The sequence below is a fragment of the Macaca nemestrina genome, chromosome 8 (assembly GCF_043159975.1).
Source record: "Macaca nemestrina isolate mMacNem1 chromosome 8, mMacNem.hap1, whole genome shotgun sequence".
Lineage (NCBI taxonomy): Eukaryota > Metazoa > Chordata > Mammalia > Primates > Cercopithecidae > Macaca > Macaca nemestrina.
In genome coordinates this window covers 126,255,715-126,277,005 of record NC_092132.1, presented here as the reverse complement: position 1 = coordinate 126,277,005, position 21,291 = coordinate 126,255,715, and the positions used below count along the sequence as shown (strand labels likewise).

At 46.8% G+C, this 21,291-nt stretch overlaps 1 protein-coding gene across 3 annotated transcripts in view; it reads left to right on the top strand.

Annotated features, from left to right (window-relative positions):
• Positions 1 to 8,853, top strand: part of LOC105481998 (elongator acetyltransferase complex subunit 3) — a 105,144-nt gene extending 96,291 nt beyond the window's left edge. For 2 of the 3 annotated variants that reach the window (XM_011741833.2, XM_071068463.1), the window contains one exon: positions 7,380 to 8,852. In XM_011741833.2, the coding sequence (XP_011740135.2) occupies positions 7,380 to 7,456 (77 nt within the window). In that variant the 3' untranslated portion in view covers positions 7,457 to 8,852. Of the gene's footprint in view, positions 1 to 7,379 lie in introns of all 3 variants that reach the window. The other variant, XM_011741834.3, reaches the window with a different exon arrangement.
• Positions 8,854 to 21,291: the final 12,438 nt, after the last annotated feature.

Here is a 21,291-nt window from a genome sequence, read left to right as displayed (position 1 = left end):
GCAGAATTTAAGTAAACATCTGGGTTTGTGGCCAGGCCTGTAATCCCAGCATGTTGGGAGGCCGAGGTGCGTGAATCACCTGAGGTCAGGAGATCGAGACCAGCCTGGCCAACATGTTGAAACCCCGTCTTCACTAAAAATACAAAAATTAGCTGGGCATGGTGGCAGGTGTCTGTAATCCCAGGTACTCTGGAGGCTGAGGCAGGAGAATCCTTTGAACCTGGGAGGCAGAGGTTGCAGTGAGCTGAAATTGTGCCATTGCACTCCAGCCTGGGCGACAAGAGTGAGACTTTGTCTCAAAAAGAAAGAAACAAGAAAAACACATCTGGGTTTGTTGCCCCCCACCCCCGCATTTTTTTTTTCTTTTCTTTCTTTTTTTTTGGCCTTTGGTTAGTCTAAGGTGGTGTGGTTTGATTTCCCATTTTTACTAAAGAGCATTGAGCAGCCCAGGATGAGCGTGCTCCTGTAGCCAGGGGCCCAGGCTCCAGCATAGGCATTGCCTGTGATTCCCCCTTTTCCCAAATCCTTCGAGTTAGCAGATTAAGCCACATGGTGCGTATCTTTTGGAGAGGGACATGGAATCAAAGCAGAGGATTTCTTTCTCATCATCAGGGGCTTGAGGACATTTGGTTCAGAAAAGGATCAGAGAGACGTGGTACCCCTGGGTCTCCTCCGGGTTGGAGATTCACAGGGAGGCCAGGGGCTCTTGCCAGCCCACCTTGGAGCAGTAGCCAGAGGTCATCCTTGGGAGAGGGGCTTTCCCACTGAGTGCTGAATCACTCTACTCCTCTCAGCCCATCCCAGAGCAAGCAGTGTCCTCTGCCTTTAATGTAACCCCTTTCCATGGGTCTATCTGTAATTGATCTGAAGTGTGCAGTGGAAGTCATTTTAATAACTTATATATAGTAAAACTCATGTACAAATAAGCAGGCTGCTTTTCTTCTCCCAAAGGGGGTGGATGTCCTGGGGCAGAGGCAGAGGGGAGGCCACCACAGAAGCTGTTCACTCTAGGCACTTTGCAAGGTATTCTTTTTTCACCTAACTCATCTCATCATCATTGCTGGTAGAGTGGGGAAGATAAAAATATTTATCCTGCCTACAGAGTAGGAAAAAGGTCATGTAGTAAAGCTCAGGGTGTAGATGAGAGAACTTGGGAGGATAAAACAAAGCCAGTGTTTGGACTCCCCCAACTCCTGCCATTCTTTCTTGAGATAGAATCTCACTGTGTCCCCCAGGCTGGAGTACAGTGGCGCGATCTCAGCTCACTGCAACCTCTGCCTCCTAGGTTCAAGCAATTCTCACACCTCAGCCTCCTAAGTAGCCGGGATTACAGGCACTCACCACCACACCCAGCTAATTTTTTGTATTTTTAGTAGAGACAGGGTTTTGCCATGTTGCCCAGGCTGGTCTCGAACTCCTGAGCTCAGGTGATCTACCCTGCTCGGCCTTCCGAAGTGCTACAAAACAAAGCCTGCATTTGGACTCTCCCCACTCCTGCTGTTCTTAATGCTGGCTCTGTAGCAGGGCACCCTGAGGCTGCTGCATGGAGTGAGTTCCTGCTCATTCCCCATCCCAGGGATTTGGCAGAACCCCACACAGGCCATCGGGTGGAGCACTTGGCTCCTCATACAGCCTGTGGGCGCCTCTTCTCTGGGGGAGGCAGAGCAGTTAGGCTGAGGACTCGGAGACGGTCCAGGCAGCCTGCACGTCAGTCCAGGAGGGTGACTGACGTCAGCTCTGAAGGATGATTGCTTTTTCTTGGCTGGCTAACAAAAGGAAAGTTACTATGACAGAGGACTTTCTGGGAGCCCTGCTGAACATGGAGAGGGGATCAGAGCAGAGCAAGGCCCTCACCCCAACCCTGGTAGTTAAGTGCAGGGCTAATGCCTTTCCCAACCTGTTCTGCAGGTTATAGAAACAGGAGGAAATTTTTCTTTCAAAAAACAAGAGGCAGAAAGAAATTTAGCTCTTTAGGTGAGCAGAGGTTAGAGTCCAGACTGGCTAGAGGTGAAGCTCCCTCCCCTGGATGCCAGCACTTCTCAGAAGACCCGGAGACAGTGTTCCATCTCAGGGCTGAGCTCGCCATCTCAGGCCTGCCGCGTCTTATTGAAAATAAGGACAAGAGCTTCAATACACAGCTTTCCTCCAAAAGGCCCATCGTGAGGCCTGAGTGCCCCTGCCCAAGGTGGTAATCATTTCTAGGGCACACCTCCTGTTGAAAGGAAAAAGTAGAAGGCCCAAGGAGCCTGTAGCTCCGTGGGAATCATGATGAGAAATGCTTAGATGTACCCCAGTAAAGCAGCTCTTTCAACCAGCATGCCTAAGAAATCAGGGCACTCTTGATTGTTGAACTTTCTGGTTATCCAAGGACTGTCTGGTCCTGTGTTAGATGTAAGGAACTCTTCTCTCTCACCTCTGCAGCCATTTATGGTAGACAAATATAGGTTGATGCATATTTTTGGAAGTGAAGCTCTTGGACCAACAATTACACATCTTTCTTCTGAAAATTAGGCCATCATTTTCATTTGACAGAGGACATATAAAAGAGCAAAACTAAACATGTCTCCAAGAACTGAGCTGAGCAGAACCAAAAGGAAATGTTAGAGATGTTTTCTAAGTTCACCTGAGTAGAAAGCTCGAAGCTTAGAAGTCTCCTGGGTGGGAGGCGGAGGTTGCAGTGAGCCAAGACCGTGCCATTGCACTCCAGCCTGGGTGACAAGAGTCCATCTCAACTCGTAGGTGAATTGTCCCTGCTAAAGCTGAGTGATAGGTGCAGGGAGGTTCAGTGCACTGTCTTCTGCACTTTTGTGTGTTTGACATTCTCCAAGATACATTGTTTTAAGTCCATGGAAAACAGTATCTGTTTTGTAAAAGTAAAATAGAAATATAAAAAGCCAGAAATATTTCTGAAAGATTTGGGGCAGTTTTTGTTAGATAGAGATAATAATATAAGTCAGGAAGGTGCCTCTTAATCTCTCAGCTAACAAGGTAGGAAATTTGTACCTAGGTTAAGAAGTTGTCCTGCCCTTCAGCTCTTGTATATTGAATCATTCCATTACCCAACACCCAACATAGAGCCATTTTTTTTTTCACGTACATCCTCCAGGAACACATTTCTTTGTATATACACAACATAAGAATAGCTGACCAGCATATGAGAGATCTGCAAACATTTATTGCATCTTGCTTATATGCCAGACACTGATGATAGAAGCCATTGACTTTAAAGAGCTGACATCCTAGGGAGGGAGACAGACCTGTGCAGTGTGATTAGTAAAACAATGGAACTCTAATTAAGGCACACAGCCAGCCTGGAGAGAGGGTGCTGTGAATTCTGGCTTTGTAGATAGGGGAAGTATCTGCAAAGGTCTCCTGGTGGGACCTCGGGGATGAGTGGGAGGGTGGCTGGGAGTGCCCTTGTAGGCGGCTGCTGAGGGGAGCGCCCAGAGGCAGTGGCTGAGCCCGGGTGGTGATGCCAGGCCTGGTTTGCTGATTCTGGACCTAGTCAACTGTGCCAGGAACTAAAGTCGAAGAGTCTGGGCAGGAAAGACTTTGTGGGTCAGGCTAAGGAATTTGAACTTTATCTTGGGACCCATCATTAGTGATTCTAAGCAGGAGAGCAGTGTGTTCAGAATTACTCTGAATTCTGATTTTAAATAGTGGCTTGACCTCGTTTGTTTTTCTCTTCCTGTCCTCAAGCTTACTTGTCAGTTATGATATTTTTAGTTACAAGTCACAGAAAACTCAACTCAGTGGCTTGTACCCAACATGCATGAACCTTGAAGACATTGTGCTAAGTGAAATAAGCCAGTTATAAAAGGACAAACACTGCATAATTCCACTTCCATGTGGTATCTACAGGAGTCAAATTCATGCAGACAGAAAGTAGAATGGGGGTTGTCAGGGGCTAGAAGAGGGGGAGTAGGGTTGATGTTTAGTGAGTACGGAGTTTCAGCTTTACAAGATAAAGAGTTCTGGAGATGGATGGGTGATGGTTTTACCACAATGTGAATGTATTTAGCAACACTGAGCTGTATACCTAAAATCAAAAATATCCTCAAAATGGCTTAAACCAAATGGAAAATATTTCATAAGAAATATATAGAGAAGCTTTGGGACTGGTTAATTTAGGGTTCAACAGTTTCCAAAAGAAGCTAGGTGGCTATGCCTTCTCACTCTGCATCAGCCACTTCAGCCCCTTGCAAGACAACTGCCCCACTCCAAAATTACCTTGCAAAGCAACATCCAGGAAAAGAGACCATCCCTCTCTAAGTCCATTTTCAATTGCTTTTAACAGAATACCTGAAAAGGAATTTATTTCTTACAGTTTTGGAGGCTGAAAAGTCCAAGGTTGAAGGGCTGGATCTTGTGAGGGCCTTCCTGAGGGTGGGGACTTTCTGTGGAGTCCTGCGGTGGCACAGGGTAGCACATGGCATCACACAGTGGCAGGGCTGCACATGCCAGCTCAGCACCCTGTTCCTCTTGTTGTAAAACCACCAGAACTCATTATCCTATTAGTCCATGAATAGATTAATCCTTTCATGAGAGCAGAGCCCTCACACTCTAGTCACCTCTTCATAGCCCCACCTCTCAGTAATAGGGATTAAGTTTCAACATGAGTTTCAGAGCAGACAAATACCTAACCCATAGCACTCCCTGTGTCTCTAAGAACAAGAAACACTTCCAAAATCAGTGTTCAGCATCTTGGCATGAATGTCTAGCAGCCATTCCACATGCAGCCTGACTGGAGCCCCACTCCTGATGCCCCTTGCAGCTCTTCCCACCATCTCCTCACTCCCAGGCAACAGTGGCTCCTATTTCTCCAGACTTTTCCTTTACTCAGGCTAAAGGTGACCTTGGCGTCACCTTGGCCCCTGTCACACCCCACATCCATCGGCAGATTCTTTTCGCTCTGCCTTCCACATGTGCCCAGGCTCCGGCTACTTTTCACCACTGTGACTCAGCCTGAGCCACCACCATCTCCCACCTGGATTATTGTCATCGATTCCTATCTGGTCTCCCTGTTTCTGCCCTTGGTCACATATCCATTCAGTGAGCAAATATTGACCATGTACCTCACATGTGCCAGGCATCGCTCTGGGTGCTCGCAGCTCTACAGTGAACAAAACAAAACCCCTGCCCTCCTGGAGCCTTCATTCTGTTCTCAAAACAGCAATCAGATCGTGTCCCTCCTTTGACCAGCATCCTCTCGTTCTTCCATCCCACTCAGAATAAAAGCCAGATTCCTTAGGAGACCTGCATGATGGTGCCTCTTTGTTCCTTGAGTAAGGACGAACGCACGCCCATCTCAGGGCTTTCACATTTGTTTTTCCTGCTCCCTAGAATCCTGTCCCCACCCCTGTAGCCTCAGGGCTTCCTCTTTCATTTTCTTCAAGTCTCTTGATGTGGAATTTGACGGAAAGATGGCAATCAGTTGGCCTGAACAACTGGCAGTGGAGTGGCCATTTACAGAGAGGGAGCTTCCTGAGGGAGGGAGCTTGTGGGGGCAGGGCACCAGGAGTTGGGTTTTTGACTTGCTACACCTCCCATGCCGATTTAGACATTCAAGTGGGTCGTGCAGCACCTGTGGACGAATCTGAGGCTCTGAGTGACAGATTTAGGGGTCGCCAGTATATACGCAGTATATACGCAGGTTTACGCTGTGTCACAGGAAGCACTTGCACAGAAGAGCTGCATATTGCAGTGATTTCAGTTAGGGATACGAGGAGGAACCAGCAAAGGAGACTGAGGAAGAGCAGCCAGCGAGCTACAGAAGAATCAGGAGATGCACTTCTCCAAAGCCCAGTGCAGGGACATGCAGAGAGGGAGTGAGGGAGTGCCTGCGGCAGGTGCTGCTGATAGCTCTCCCCGCCCAGCCTCAGCTGTCTCACTCCCAGATACAGACAGCCGTGCTCTTTGAGGAATGCGTCCAATATGCAGGGGTAATGGACCTTTCGTACCAACTTCAACTAGTTCATGTTCCTTGAATGCTGAGACATCATAAAAAATATAATTTGGTCTCTGTTCCTGGTTCCTGACATAGAGCTTCTAAAACCCTTGTAATTTCCTGAGCTGTAGGGGTTCAGGGGGCATCTTTTGTTCTAATATGGTGACTCTTGGTGGGGACCTGTCACCAGAAAGATCAAGCTATGATGAGAGGGTTGGACTTTCAGCCCCACCCTTCATCCTCCAGGGAGGGAAGGGGGCTGGAAATGGAGTTAGTAATTGATCATACCTACACGGTGAAACTCCATAAAAATCCCTAAAAGATGGCGTTCAGAGAACTTTTCATTTTGGCAAACACATCCACTTTCTGGGAGCATGGTGCACCCCAGCACAGTGGGGACAGACAGTCCTGTGCTCAGGACCCTCCCAGACCTCACCCTGTGTGCCTCTTCACCTGGCCGTTCACTTGTGTCTTTTATCATATCCTGGAATAAACTGGTAAACGTAAGTAAATGTTGCCCTGAGCTCTATGAGCCATTATGACAAATTATCAAATCTGAAGAGGGGCTTGTAGGAACCCTCCATTTGTAGCCCAGTCGGACAGCAGTTGTAGGCAGCCCGCAGACCCTCTGCTTGCAATTGGTGTCTGAAGTTGCGGGGCAGTATCTGGACTGAGCTCGGAACTAGGGGGCCTTGTGCTCATCAGAGTAGGTCGTGTTCAAATTGAGTTAAATTGTAGAACACCCAGTTGGTGTCAACAGAGAACTGGACAGTTGCTTGGTGTGAAAAAGCTACACTTCTCTTCACAAACCACACTTCATGAGCCAGGGCCCATTCCAGCAAACCTGCTTCTTTGACACCAACTAATGAGGAAAACACTTTTTCCTGTTAAGCCTTGTTGTATACTCCCAACACTTCTGACAGTAGTGCACCTTCGCTACTGGGGGAAGATACCTTCGCTACTTGAGTGGAGATTCCATTTTCCCCCCCGCTCTTCTCTCTTTAAAACTTCTGGGAAACCATCCATCGTTTGGCCTCATCTGAAGCATAGGCAGCTCAGACAGTAAATCTACCTCTTCCCGTTCACCTGTAGCACCTAAGGTAGTGCTTGGAGCTGCCTGTAGGATAGTGAATACACAGGCTCCAACATATGGGTGAGCACATTTGCTGTTGCCTGTGAGTGTGTGTGTCACATATCCTGAGCTTATGTTAAAAATCAGGGAAAGAGTAACTTCTCTCCACTTAGCAGTTTCTGTATTTTAATGCAGCCTGAATTCAAAGTAATAATGTTCTAAACTTATTAAACTGAGATTTTATGTGGGAGAGAATTTGGTCTCTGGGTGGGGGAAGGGTATAAGGCTGAGGGAAGCACATGCCGACTTTTGAGAATTACTAAAGTGAATGCTCCTTTTTTTACTTCAATTTTTCTGCAGGGGTCGGCACCAGGAATTATTATAGAAAGATCGGCTACAGATTACAAGGCCCGTACATGGTGAAGATGCTGAAATAATGGCCACACCAGTCCACCTTTCTGCAGTATCCTCCCTGGCAGAACACGGAGAATCAGGATTTCTTAAATACTCAACAGAGAGGCTGAGCAGAGCAAATAGGGGACTTCACCCTCATCCCGCAGCTGCAGAGACCTTCAAGGCCACGGCTGGTCATCTGCTGACCACACCCCAGATCCGTCCTCTCCTGTGTGCACCCAAAAAAAATCATTGCATTTTTGAGGCTTAAATCGTCTATCCAGTTTCTAAATTTTGCATGAGGCCTGCGGGTGGCCTATTTTGACTCAGACGGTGACAAAAGCAAATTAACTCATTTGGACACCATAACTCATGAAATAAAACTGATTGTCATTCGAGGAGCAAACTTAGGAGTAGGTTATTTATATACCCTAGGGACAGAAAGTCAGGTTGAAACAGGAAAACCACCAGACTCTGATCTCAGGCCTCTAACGACGTACGCATTGGAGCGCAAGTTAGGAAAATGAGCTTTTGTTTTCATGGAAATCATTCTGATTACAGTGCCGATGTTTAGAAATAGCAGTGTGACCGGGAAAGAGGAATTGCAGTTGTGGGGGAGTGAGCTGGCAGCAGCCGGCCACCAGCCTCTCCCAGGCGGGAGTCCACCATCCGAGACGGCAATGACAAAGAGCTTCATTTCATGTTCTTTGTTGTCTCGACTTCCCACCCTCTTGGCAACTACAGAGCAGTGTGGGCAGCCACAAGTGTGGTCCCCAGAGAGCGTCTGGCTTCCTGTTTGTCTATCCCGAGCGTCTGAGATTGTGTGCCCCTAAATCAAGATTTGCTTCCACAGAAGCCATTACTTGCAATTTTTTTTTTTTTTTTTTTTGATAGAGTCTCGCCCTGTCACCCAAGCTGGAGTGCAGTGGTGTGATCTCACTGCATCCTCAGCCTCCCAAGTAGCTGGGATTACAGGCACCCGCCACTGCACCTGGCTAATTTTTCTATTTTTAGTAGAGATGGGGTTTCACCATATTGGTCAGGCTGGTCTCAAACTCCTGACCTCAGGTGATCCATCCACCTCGGCCTCCCTAAATGCTGGGATTACAGGCATGAGCCACTGCACCCAGCCTTTAATTTTTTAAGGTGGATTTTGGTTGTTATAAATGGAGAAAGGTAAGAGTTCAAGTTCAACGTGTGTGAAAGCAAAACAATGGAAAACAGGATTGGCTTCTTCAAAGGCTCCTCTTGTAGAACTACCTTTTTGAGATTTCGAGGTAATCTACTTTGGAGACTGCCTGGAGAGGGTCAGTTCCTAAGTTAAGAGCATTGCTTAACCTTGGCTCCTGTGGCATTTTACAAAGGTTTAAAGGAATTGATTCCTCTGAAAGGGCCTGAAAATAAAAAGTCCTTAACATACAAAGAAGAGTCATGTGGTTTTTTTTTTTTCTCTCCCTGTAAATGCAGTGACATTTGCCACGAATGTGCAGGTTTCAGTTTCCAACCTATGGCACTGTTCATTTCCTCCTGGGTGCTGTTTGCCATTTCATTAAACTGCTACGAGGCAAATGGCAGTGGCTTTGTTATGGGCTCACTGTGGAACTACCATGGCTTTCCATGAGTGTCGTTTAGGGACTTAGCTACTTCTCAATTATGCTTTTTTACCCTATAAAAATAAAACTAATAAAGCATACTCCCGCTGGCTGTCAGAGCTGCGTTGCTGGAGACAGAACCAGCCGCACAGCCCTGGAGCACAAAGTCTGCGGGCCTCGACCTTCTCATCTGTGCTAGGTGCCCAAATGGACACACATAACTTACAAGAAGGGCTTTTGTGAAATGGTAAAAAGGCCTGCACATGGAAAGTTCACTTCAAAAGATGACAATTTAGGGAATTTGAAACGAAATGACAGGAACTTGCACCTTTCTGATGGCTGTCAGCCTTTGCTCAGGATTCACGAGAATCCCTCTTTCTAGCTCATCCCTGGCCTTCCTTGCCATATCTTGTGGCCTGTGCAAAATGGCAACAGTTGGGGAGCTTCCCCCGGGTGTCAGGGCTCCTGCCTCCTCCCTCTGCCACCAGAAGCTTCCGCTTCTCTTGTGACTGCCAGGGCTTCTTCCGGCATGGATGGTGCTTGGCGCCTCCACTGTCCGGCTGGTCTGGCTGCTCTGAGGCCTGTGGGGCCACTTCATAAGAAAGCTCAGTTGGGCACGATCCTGCTGGCCTCGGTGTGAAACCATCACAGCTGCAGCCTGATCCCACCTGAACGGAAGGACTCCTTAGCAACCACCTCCAACCCAGAAAGCTCTGCATTTAGCTCCACTTCTGGGACATCACCTGAAGAGTTTTTTTTTTCTTCTTCTTTTTTTAATTCAAGTCATATCAAAAACAGACTAAAATAAATTTGAACAGAAAATGAGATTTTTAAAATACATTATCACCAAGCGAAAGGGCCTGGTAAAACTCATTGTTCCATTTGGGAACAAGCAAACCCCTTTTCCATTTTCCATCTCTGCAGACCCAAAAGTACCACAAAGACAACTCAAAAACCAACGCCTGTTCCCCTAAAACGTCTTTCAGATTGCAAATTTTCATTGCCAGTGCGTTTTTCGCTTTTTTGTTTTCAAGATTATCACATTGAAAACAGAAAATCTTGTTCCTAAAGAACTCACAGACCCCTGAGTTTACAAAGAAAAAAAAAAACAAAAACAAGATCTGGCATCTGAAAACCTGGTTTCCTCATTAACCATGAAGCTTTGAGCAAGGCCCCTCCCTGTTTCTGAGCTACCATTTCCCTATTTGTAAAAGTGTGTCGCTCGGGGCAAGCGTAGGAATCAGATGTGGCATTTGAGAGACACTGCATAAACCAGGACATACACCGATAGTTGTTGCTGCCCCCAGTGAAGTGGCTTCTCTGCTGATGTGTAACCTTGGGCAAGTCAACCCTGCAAAGTTTCATCTGTAAAATGGGAGTGAGGTGTAGGCAGGGTTCTTAGAACAGGAAGCGTACTATAGAAGCACTAGCTCTGACTACTAATACCTAACAAGTGCAATCATCCGCCCATTTTTTTCTTCAATGAGGGAGCTTCTCTGCTGACAATAGAATTTCTGATTCTTTGCTACAATCTAAGTTTTTCTTAGAAGCCCATGTCAGAAGAATAGTATCTCTAATGCTCTAAGACCCTATCTCCTTCTCCTCTGGTCTATTTTATTCACACAAGTCTAGGGTTGCACATTGTCAAATCCATTCCTTGAGGGCCAAGATCCTAGCTGAGATTGCAACAGCAAAAAGCATTTTGAAATGCTGCTGTCTTTGGAGTGGCTTCCTGGAAAGGTGTCCAGTATCAGCACACATTGCCGACCCCTGTGTGAGCTGGTGGCTGTGTCCACCTAGGGAGTCTGGCAGCCATTTGTGGCAGGGGTTGGGACGGGGAGGGGACACCTTTCTATATATTGGAGTTGTGTACACCAGCAATACGTTTGTGTTTCGTTCTGTGAAGGCATTTCCAAAAATGATGTTTCAAGAAACCTATTTTAATGTAGACAAATCCATGCCTGTGAAAAAGTTGCCACTCGGCTGCTTTTCTCTATCCTGCCTTCATTGCCATTACCCAGATGTGCAGCTTTATCTCCTTTGTCTCTACACGCCTGATTCCCACCTTGTCCACCTGGAAAATTTCTCATCATTCAGGGGAACAAACGACTATTTGTTGAGCCTCCACCAGGCCCTGGACTCTGCCTCAGGTCCTTTCACCTTCTTCGTCTTGGGAAATCCCTCCAACCCCCGCCGTCCTCAAGGTTAATAAGGTAAGGTGAAGAGTCTCCACTACTTTTTTTTTTGTTTTTGAAACAGGATCTCACTCCGTTGTCCAGGCTGGAGTGCAGTGGCGTAGTCATGGCTCACTGTAGCCGTGCAAACTCCCAGGCCCAAGCACTCCTCCCATTTCAGTCTCTCAAGTAGCTGGGACTACAGGCATGCACCACTACACCCAGCTAATTTTTTTATTTTTTATAGAGGCGGGAGGGGTCTCGCCGTGTTGCCCAGGCTGGTCTTGAACTCCTGAGCTCAAGCGATCCTTCCTCCTCAGCCTCCCAAAGTGTTGGGATTACAGGCGTGAGCCACCGCGTCTGACCTTGTCTCCATTACTTAAGTAAGGAAGGCAGGCTGGTGTCTTCACCTCTGAGCCTGGCATCACAGGAAGCCACTGTGGCACCCAGGTGCAGTCACAGTGCCATCCCCCAAATGTCTGGGGATCGCGTATACTATACTCTGAATGGGACCCTGGCGTGGCCCAGTGCAGCGGCCCTGGTCTCAGCCACTAAATACTAAGATGCAGGCTTCAAGACCGAGCCAGTGACTCAGCCCTCCCCACCCCACCCAGCCCCACTCTTCCTCTTTTAGAGGAAAGCGTTGCCAGTCAGCTTATGTTAGACCTGGGCACCGAGCCTGTGTCTTCAGATGTGAATTTCACCCTCACGGCAGCCTGTGAGAGAAGCCCTATTATCAGCATCCCAGCAGTTCCAACTGGCGGGAGTGGAAGTGGATGATTTCCTTAAGAGATAATGCAAAGAAAGAGTCTACTCTTTTCATTTAAATGAAAATAGCGCTTGGGGGCTCTAAAAATTATATATGCTCATTATAACAAATGGAAATGAGACAGAAAAGCACAAAATAACCTGAAATCCCACCATCAGTGCCAGCCGTGGCTAACGTTGTGATGAATGTCCTTCCAGCCACCTCTCCGCACACACACACACAGACACACACAGACACACACAGACACGCAATCAGTTTTACATAAAAGAGTCATATTGTACATGTTGCTTCTTTTTTACTCTACAAGATGTAAAGTAAGCATCTTTCCATTTCAATATGGATCTACTTGAATTTTTTTTTTTTTTTTTTTTTTTTTTTGCTTTTGAGACAAGGTCTCCCTCTGTCACCCAAGCTGGAGTGCAGTGGTACTATCTCGGCTCACTGCAACCTCCAACTTTTGGGTTCATATGATCCTCCTGCCTCAGCCTCCCAAGTAGCTGGAACTACAGGTGCACGCCATCACACCCAGCTGATTTATTTTTTTGTAGAGCCAAGGTCTCCCTGTGTTGCCCATGCTGGTTCTCAAACCCCTGGCTCAAGCTACTCTATCCTTTGCAGTGAGTACCTAGTGGTCCCCTGTCTGCAGATGCACGGTTGATTTCAGCGGGCCTTTCTAATCTCACACTCTCATCATCACAGTACCTAGAAGCACCGATCTGTTGACTCAATACCAAGATTTACTTCTTTATTTTCTACAAACACTCACTCATTCATGGCTGGCCCCCTTTGTGCCCCCACCCCCCGCCACTTTGGTTGTCCTGCCACCAAGCCTTTCAGTCCTTCACTCACAATGGGGAAGGCCTCCCTGGCTGGCGTGTGGCCTTTCTCATCCAGAGGGCAGCAGCACATTCCATCAAGAACAAGTCCCATCACACGAAATGTCAAGATGCCTGCTCACTGGAAGGCACTGGAGCGTGACACCCTTTACTGAAGTGAGAGGTGACTGTACCTTATCTTTTTTCCCCTGATGTAAGGGACTGCGTCAAGTCAGATCCCTGCACCAGCTGTAGCCCTGCAGAGATGCTCGTCATCTTGTCTGCAAGGCTAGAAAATGTGACCACCAGAGAGACTTGACGGTACCTGCTGTCACCATCAGGGCAGGCAGCAGAGGGGCTCTCAGCGCTTGGACCCCCCCGCAAAAAGAATGGCAGGACATTCAGATGCCTGGGTGCCAGGCTTGCTTCCGCCTCTGTCCAGCTCTGCAGGGACAGGGTCTGGGTCACCATATATCTAGGGTGCTGAGGCAGCAAGCAAAGATCACCTGCATCTACCTGAAGGAAAGAAAGTACAGGAACATTTTGGCGAGAGGAAGAAAGGGAAGTAATGTGTTGAGCAGTCATGCCTGGTATTGCCCCACAGTGGTCCTCTGAGGGTGGAATTAAGGTCCCCATTTTACAAATGAGAAACTCAGGCTCAAAACAGCTCAGTAAATTAACCAAGGCCACAGAGCTAGTCAGAGAAATGAGTGTGAAGATGACAGACTGGCCCAATACAGTGGCTCGTGCCTGTAATCCCTGCAGTTTGATTCTCTATAAAAAATTAGCCAGGTGTAGTGGTGCACACCTACAGTTCTACCTGCTACAGAGGCTGAGGCAGGAGGATCGCTTGAGCCCAGGCGTTGGAGGCTGCAGTGAGCCATGATTGTGCCACTGTACTCCAGCCTGGGTGACAGCAAGACACTGTCTCAAAAAAAAAAAAAAAAAAAAAAAAACAAAAAACACACACACACACACACACACACAACAAATTGACATTTGCAGACTTGCAGAGATTCATACTTACGAGCAGTGGTTCCTCTAGAATTTCTAAAACAAAGTTTCTGGCTGGCAGTTGGGTTGGAGAAGGGTTTATCTTGAAGCTACGTGGCCTGGCAGACATCGTTTGCCCCCCACCCCCTGTTCCAAGCCACTTCTTAGCACAACAACTGCCAATGGGCTCTTGAAAGACCCCCTTGATTGAAATATACAGACAACAGATACATCCAAATAAAAACTGGTAAATAGGGACAATATGGAAAGAATGAACTAGTAGCAGGAAATCAATCTGCTTAAATAGAAAATTGAAACTAAGTAACTCTGGGAGTTACTGTTACAGAAAAGAATGGAAGTTTCTGGGTTAAAATGGAGGATGGAACACACACATCTAGTATTGCTTCCACCTGGAGCTAGATGTGTGCATTCCATCCTCCCTTTTAACTGATGTTAAAGAGAGGTGAGGGCCTAGCACGGTGACTCACAGTGACTCCCTACACTTGGGGAAGCCAAGATGTGAGGATTGCTTGAACCCAGGAGTTTGAGACCAGCCTGGGCAACATAGCAAGACCCTATCGCTACAAAAAGTTTTTAAAAATCAGCCAGGTTCACACCTGGCTGTGATGGCACACACCTGTAGTCCCAGTGATTTGGGAGAGGTTGAGGCAGGAGAACCACTGGAGCCCAGAAGTTTGAGGCTGCAGTGAGCTATGATTGAGCCACTGCATTCCAACCTGGGTGACAAAGTGAGATCTGTCACCAAAACAAAACAAACAAACAAAAAAAAGACTAAGTTTGCCTGATGCTTACAGATGTGGAAAAAGAGACAAGTGAGCCATGCAGGAGAGGAAGCCAGAATGGGGTGTCTAGGGTTTGTCCAAAAGGCCTTGACAGAGGGGCAGAGAGGTCCCAGCACAGAGAAACTGAAAGTCCCCTCTTACCCCACATCCCTAGGGCTGCAGAGGAATAAGTGGCCAAGACTACAGGTGGGAGCAGTCTCCTTCCCCACTCAACCCTGTGGGGACCCAGAGGGCACAGAGCCAATGTAGGCTCATAAGGCCCCTGCCTCCCTTATTTCACCTCTGCCCCCAGCACCCCAGCCCTTCCTCCTCCAGGAAATAGGGAAGAAGTGCTGGTGCCCCTGTGGCAGGCCCTCCCTGGAAGAATGGAAGTTCCACCCTGGAAATGTGGATGTCATATGGCCTGGGCCATTCTCATTGTTGAACTGAGGTCGTGTTGAGAGGCTCAGAGAGAAGGAAGGACACCTGTTACCTAAGACAAGTCATAAAAGTCAGGGTAGGCTGAAGTTTTCATCCCAGGGCTGGGGAAAGAAAATAATAGTTGGCCTTTGAGAACCTCCCATCAGCTGGGCTTGTTCAAATAACAGCAACATTCTGATTGTGTTCCCAGCTCAGTCTGTTCAATTAGCAGGCACGTGGACAACACTGGATTTCCATTTTAAATTGAAACAAAACAAAACAAATATTTAATGATCGCTTTTGTTTTAATAAGTTATTACCCCCTTGGAAAACAGAAACTTTTTCTTCTGTACCAAGATGTCGGCGCCACAGGTGGAATTTGACCTTTCTCTGGAACTAAAGGATTTAGCCTTGAATTTTCTGCCTGGGATTATTTACAGGGTGAGGCCGTTTTCAGCCACAGGTGAGTTTATAGTGAAATGAAACCCATAGTGTCAGTACTCTGGGGTTAAGATTAGAGATCCTTTCTGTATTTGGAGTTTAAAGTGTCACTTTTCAGAGAATTTGACGTTTCAGATTATTTGACAGATCAGCTGTGATTCCAACCTAAAACAGGCAGTTGATTTTTAGACTTAGGATTTTAAATGGAAAGATGTGAGAGAATTTGAATAAATTTGCAAACAATGCTAGAATGTTTAAGAAATCTTGAGATTTGCTATATTTAAATTTTTAATGTGTTAGATTTGTAAGACTTGTAAAGTTACTTAGGGCTGGGCACCGTAGCTCACACCTGTAATCCCACACTTGAGGAGGTCAAGGAGGGCAGATCATTTGAGCTTAGGAGTTCAAGACCAGCCTGGGCAACATGGTGAAACCCTATCTCTGCAAAAAATACAAAATGTAGCTGGGTGTGGTGGCGTGCACCTGTAGTCCCGGCTACTCAGGAAGCTGAGGTGGGAGGATAGCTTGAGCCCAGCAGGAGGTTGAGGCTGCTGTGAGCCATGATCATGCCACTGCACTTCAGCCTAGATGACAGAATGAGACCCTGTCTCAGGAAGAAAAAAAAAAAAAATTACTTGGAAGGGTTTTTGCTTGCTGAAGTCATAAATTCCCTAGTTGGGCACTTAAAGTACATAAAAAGAAAATAAAGATATTGAATTTATATAAATTTATTAATGTGGTTTTAAAACATTGAAGAAAATTTTATTTTTAAAAGCTTTTTTTTAAAAAAAAAATATATATATATATATGTATATATATAATAGAGACAGGGTCTCACCATGTTGCCCAGGCTGGTGTCAAATTCTTGGCCTCAAATGATCCTCCCACCTCGGCCTCCCAAAGTGCTGGGATGACAGGCGTGAACCACCACACCCGAACTCAAAAAATCTTAACCGACTTGAAAATAGGACTGATTTGGAAGATGCATGCTTAACTCACACCAGGCATGGAGAAGGGCAGTGAATCACACATGGCACATCCTGAAATCTCAATCCTCTTGTCACTCATGGACTCTGGAAGTTGCACAGCAAGTTCAGCCACATTCTGTAACTGTGTGAGCTGGTTCATTGACTCTATTCATTTATCACCAAGAATCCACGATAGTAGGGAAATCCACAGAGTGCTAGTGGAGCCTGCTCAGTCAGAAGAATCCAGGAAACTTCCTAGGGGAAGGGCTGTGAGGGATGAGTGGGAGTGGAACAGGGGAGCAGGCATGGAAAGAGAATTTCAGGCAGAGTAGCAGGGAGGCCCCAGCCTGGGAAGGTGTCTCAACATCAGGTTGGAAAGACCAGTTCTAGAAAGAAATAGGCTAAATAAGAGTGAAGTCAAGTCAGGCACAGTGACTCATGCTTGTAATCCAAAACTTTAGCAGGCTGACACAGGAGGATTGCTTGAGCCCAGGAATTCCAGATTAGCCTGGCCAACATAGCAAGACCCTGTGTCTACAGAAAATTTTAAAATTAGCTGGGTGTGGTGGTACATGCCTTCAGTCCCAGCTACTTGGGAGGCTGAGGCAGGAGGATCACTTGAGCTTGGGAGGTTGAGGCAGTGAGCTGTGATTGCACCACTGCACCCCAGCCTGGGCAACAGAGCAAGACCCTATCTCAAAAAAAAAAAAAAGAGAGTGAAGGCAAGAGAACATCTGAGAACTCAGTATCAGGATTCAAACTATAGCAGCAAGTGGACTGGAAGGGTGGGGGAGTGGGGAACAGCAACAAACGCAATATCCTTTAAACAAAGATAGTATCCCACAGTGACACAGTGGCATAAAGAGGTAGGGTCCTGGGACTCTCCTCCTGTGAGCTGCCCCAGGCCTGGGACCTCACCTGTTCTTGTGTTCCCAGAGCCTGGCACCCAGAAGGTGTTCCATAAATCTTTGTTGGAAGAATGACAAGAAGGGAAGGATCGGAAGAAAATGTCTAAGATGGGGGAACTATTGGAATGAAGTTGAGAGACACTGACTCAGCACATACTGTGGTTCAACTGATGTTTTCTTTTCCTTTTTCTTTTTTTGAGACAGAGTCTTGCACTGTCACCAGGGCTAGAGTGCAATGGCATGATCTCGGCTCACTGCAACCTCCACTTCCGCCTCCTGGGTTCACGTGATTCTCCTGCCTCAGCCTCCTGAGTAGCTGGGATTACAGGTGCACACCACCACACCTGGCTAATTTTTTGTATTTTTAGTAGAGATGGGGTTTCACTATGCTGGCCAGACTGGTCTTGAACTTCTGACCTTGTGATCTGCCCTCCTCGGCCTCCCAAAGTTCTGGGATTACAGGCATGAGGCGCCACGCCCGGCCTGTTGTTTTCTTGTGTGTTGTTTCTCTTTATGATTTATCCTGCCCAACACAAAAGTAAGCAAAGCAGCTTCATATTGTCTAACTTGCTTTTAATATTTTACTTGAAATGTCATAACTAGAAAGTTTTCTGTGCTTTAAAATGTCAATATCGACCTCCTGCTTCACCCTCCAGGTCTTGTTCCCAGTGCTTATTCTCCTGGGCCCCTTTGCCCAGGGGTGTGACGGCGCCTCCCTCCCTTTGGCTTGTATAACATTACGCACTCCAGCCTCCCTCCCCATCTCCCCTTCCTACATAGACACACTCCACTCTGAGTTGTGACAACCGTATCCCCTCTGCATGGGCACCAGTCACCCATTTCCACTTGCACTGTTGACATTTCTGCTGTCATGTCCCACTGTTGCCTCAAAGTCATCTAAAATTAAACTCCTCTCCCTCCACCCCCACAAAACCACTGCCCTTCTTGACTTGGACCACTGTTAATGGCATCAGCATCCTCCTAACCACCCAGACTCCAAGCTTTTAGTTACTTTGGACTTTGCTCCCTTCCTCACCCTGCATATGTAGCTAATTACTAAGCTCTTTCCTCAATTTTTCTCTAGCATTCATCTGAGTTTTCACTGCCTTGATCACTTTGACACACAATAGTCAAAATATTTAGAGGTACACAGTGATGCTTCCATACGTACAATGTAAGTGATCAGATGAGGGTAATTAGCATATTCATCATCCCAAACATCTATCATTTCTTTGTGTTGGGAGTGTTGAATATCCTCCTCCTAGCTACTTCAAACTATATATTATTGTTAACTAAGTCATCCCACAGTGCTACAGAACAATACGCCATTCCTCCTATCTAGCTGGATTCTGTATGCTTTAACAAATATCTCCCTGTTCTTCCTAACTGATCTGTCTGCCTCTATTTTCTCCCTCCTTTAATCCGACTTGTCAGATTAACCTTCCTGCAACAATCATAAAAGCAACAAGAGCTAGCATTTATCAAAACTTGCTACGAGCCAGTTCTAAGAGCTCTACATATAGGCATACGTTCAAAACTCACATCAATCTCATCGTGTTACTTTTTTTTTTTTTTTGAGACAAAGTCTTGCTCTGTCACCTAGGCTAGAGTGCGGTGGTACAATCCCAGCTCACTGCAACCTCCGCCTCCCCAGTTCAAGTGATTCTCCTGCCTCAGCCTCCCGAGTCTCTGGGATTACAGGAGCACGCCACCACGCCTGGCTAATTTTTATATTTTTAGTAAAGACGGGGTTTCCCCATGTTGGCCAGGCTGGTCTCAAACTCGTGACCTCAAGCGATCCGCCTGCCTTGGCCTCCCAAAGTGCTGGGATTACAAGCCTGAGACACCACGCCTGGCCTACTCTGATTTTATAGATAAGAAAACGTGAGGTACAGATAGGTTAAGTAGCTTGCTCAACAACACACAGCTAGGATGTGGCATCGGAGGATGACCCAGGAGGTCCGCATTGCCTACAAAATGAACTGCATCTTCCCATGTCCCCACCTCCCTCTCTCTGCTCAGCTACACTGAGGTCAGCAAGATGCCCAGTGCACGCCTCTTCTGTGCCCCAAAACACAACTCAGTTACCCCCTTCCCACCTCCCTTCCGGGGCCATCTGAGCTCACCATGGTCTTGTGAGCATTGCCGACGCTAGCCCTTAGCACCACAGGGGCACCTGTTTTTGGGGGGGTGTATGTGCTGACATAGGACATGGACTTGACGGGACTATTTCGGCATGGAAGACGTTTTAAGGTGGCAGGATCCAAACAGTCATATCAAAATGTAAATGCACTACTGCCTTTTAGGGTTTATTTTATGTTTAATTGGCATAAAATGTCCATAATAGACTTCCTTAACCCTCACCCTATCCCTCAAGTGCTCTCAGCCCCGCAGATGCTCAGGGGATAGAGGAGCAGTCTGTGTTGCGCATCGCTTGATCTTTTCTCTCTCTATTCTGGTTTTTCAACTAGGATATGCATCCATGTGGGACAAAATTCTGAAGGGACAAAGGGTATATCATGAAAAATAAGTCTCCTTTATACCCATCCCCTGCCACCCAGCCCCTCCCAAAGGCAACCACTCATGTTTTCAGAGAGTACATATCCAGTGAATGTCAGGCATATCAGTACAGATGCCTGATACTTTTAAAGGTGAAAGTGCACTCGTGTTTTCTGACATGATGATGATCGAGACACAAATATTAAAAAGTATCCTGATGTTAACATGGCGACATTGACGTGTCCTGCGCTTCCCCTCCAGCTCTTTGTAAAAGGGATGAAGTCTTACACATCCTGTGCCTCCGCTCTCCAATCTCTCCATGCCCCCCGGGCCCAGTACTGGTCCAGGGTCTGGGCTCAGAGCAGACACTCAATGATATGATTTGAAGAAAGCTCAGACAAAACCCTGGTCTAGAATGAGGGCAGGAACCAAGTGAGTGGTGGAGAGGGAAGAGCTGGGAGTAGAGAGGGGAGACATGGAGTGAGCCCAGGAGGGAAAAGTGGAAGCAATGGGGAAGAGGGAATGGTAATGCTTACCTGGCACTCTCCTCCCCTATCCACCAAGGCACTGATCAGCCCTTGACAGCCCACTGTGGGGAAAGTCCCCAATCCACCTGCTGCTGGGGTACCCATTCATCCAAGCCTGACCACCCGAGGCCAAGGGGCTGCAGCTTAGCTCACTTTCCCTGTGGTTTATTCACTTTACAGAATTAGACTCAGCTCGACTTACCAGGCCCGGGTCTCTAACCGTCCTTACCATCCCTGAGAGAAAATTGCTTCTCTGATGACTCACAGGGAAGGAACCATAAAGCACTGAATCACCGATGCCCCCTCCTACCCCGCTTAGTAGTTTCAGCTTGTGTTTTCCCTTCCAGAGACAATTTTGGATCTGTTTCTGTGGCCGTGGCCCCATACGATGGCTGCCGGCTAAACCGAAGTTGGCAGTAACCTTTTCCCCAACTCATTGTTTACCTGAGACTGGCTGTCACTGATAAATGCCTTGCCTTGCCTGGCTACTAACCACGGTGAAAAAGAAAAGAAAATCAGATCAACAAGAGAACAGATTTGTGCTTGGCTGAAGCCCACGCTGTTTCCAAATGATAAGAAGTTCATGCCCCTGACTGAGGCTGTGAGGAAACCTTTCTCTAATGGGTTTTGAAAATTGTTTAAGAATAATTATGAATAGTGTGACTTTGAAAAGGCCACCACAAAGGGAAAATGCAACACTCCTTTAAGACATATGAATGTTTTTGTCTGAAAGAAATGCCCAGCAATTGACATGCAAAAAAAAAAAAGAAAGAAAGAAATTGAAACTAGAAACTAGAGACAGACCTTACACCTGTCACAAAAATTAACTCAAAATAGATCACAGACCTAAATGTAAAACACAACTGTAAACCTCCTAGAAGATGACACAGGAGAGCATTTTGATGACTGAGAATGGCAAATACTTTTTAGACACAATACCAAAGACAAAGATCCATGAAAGAACCCATTGATTAACTGAACTTGATTAAAA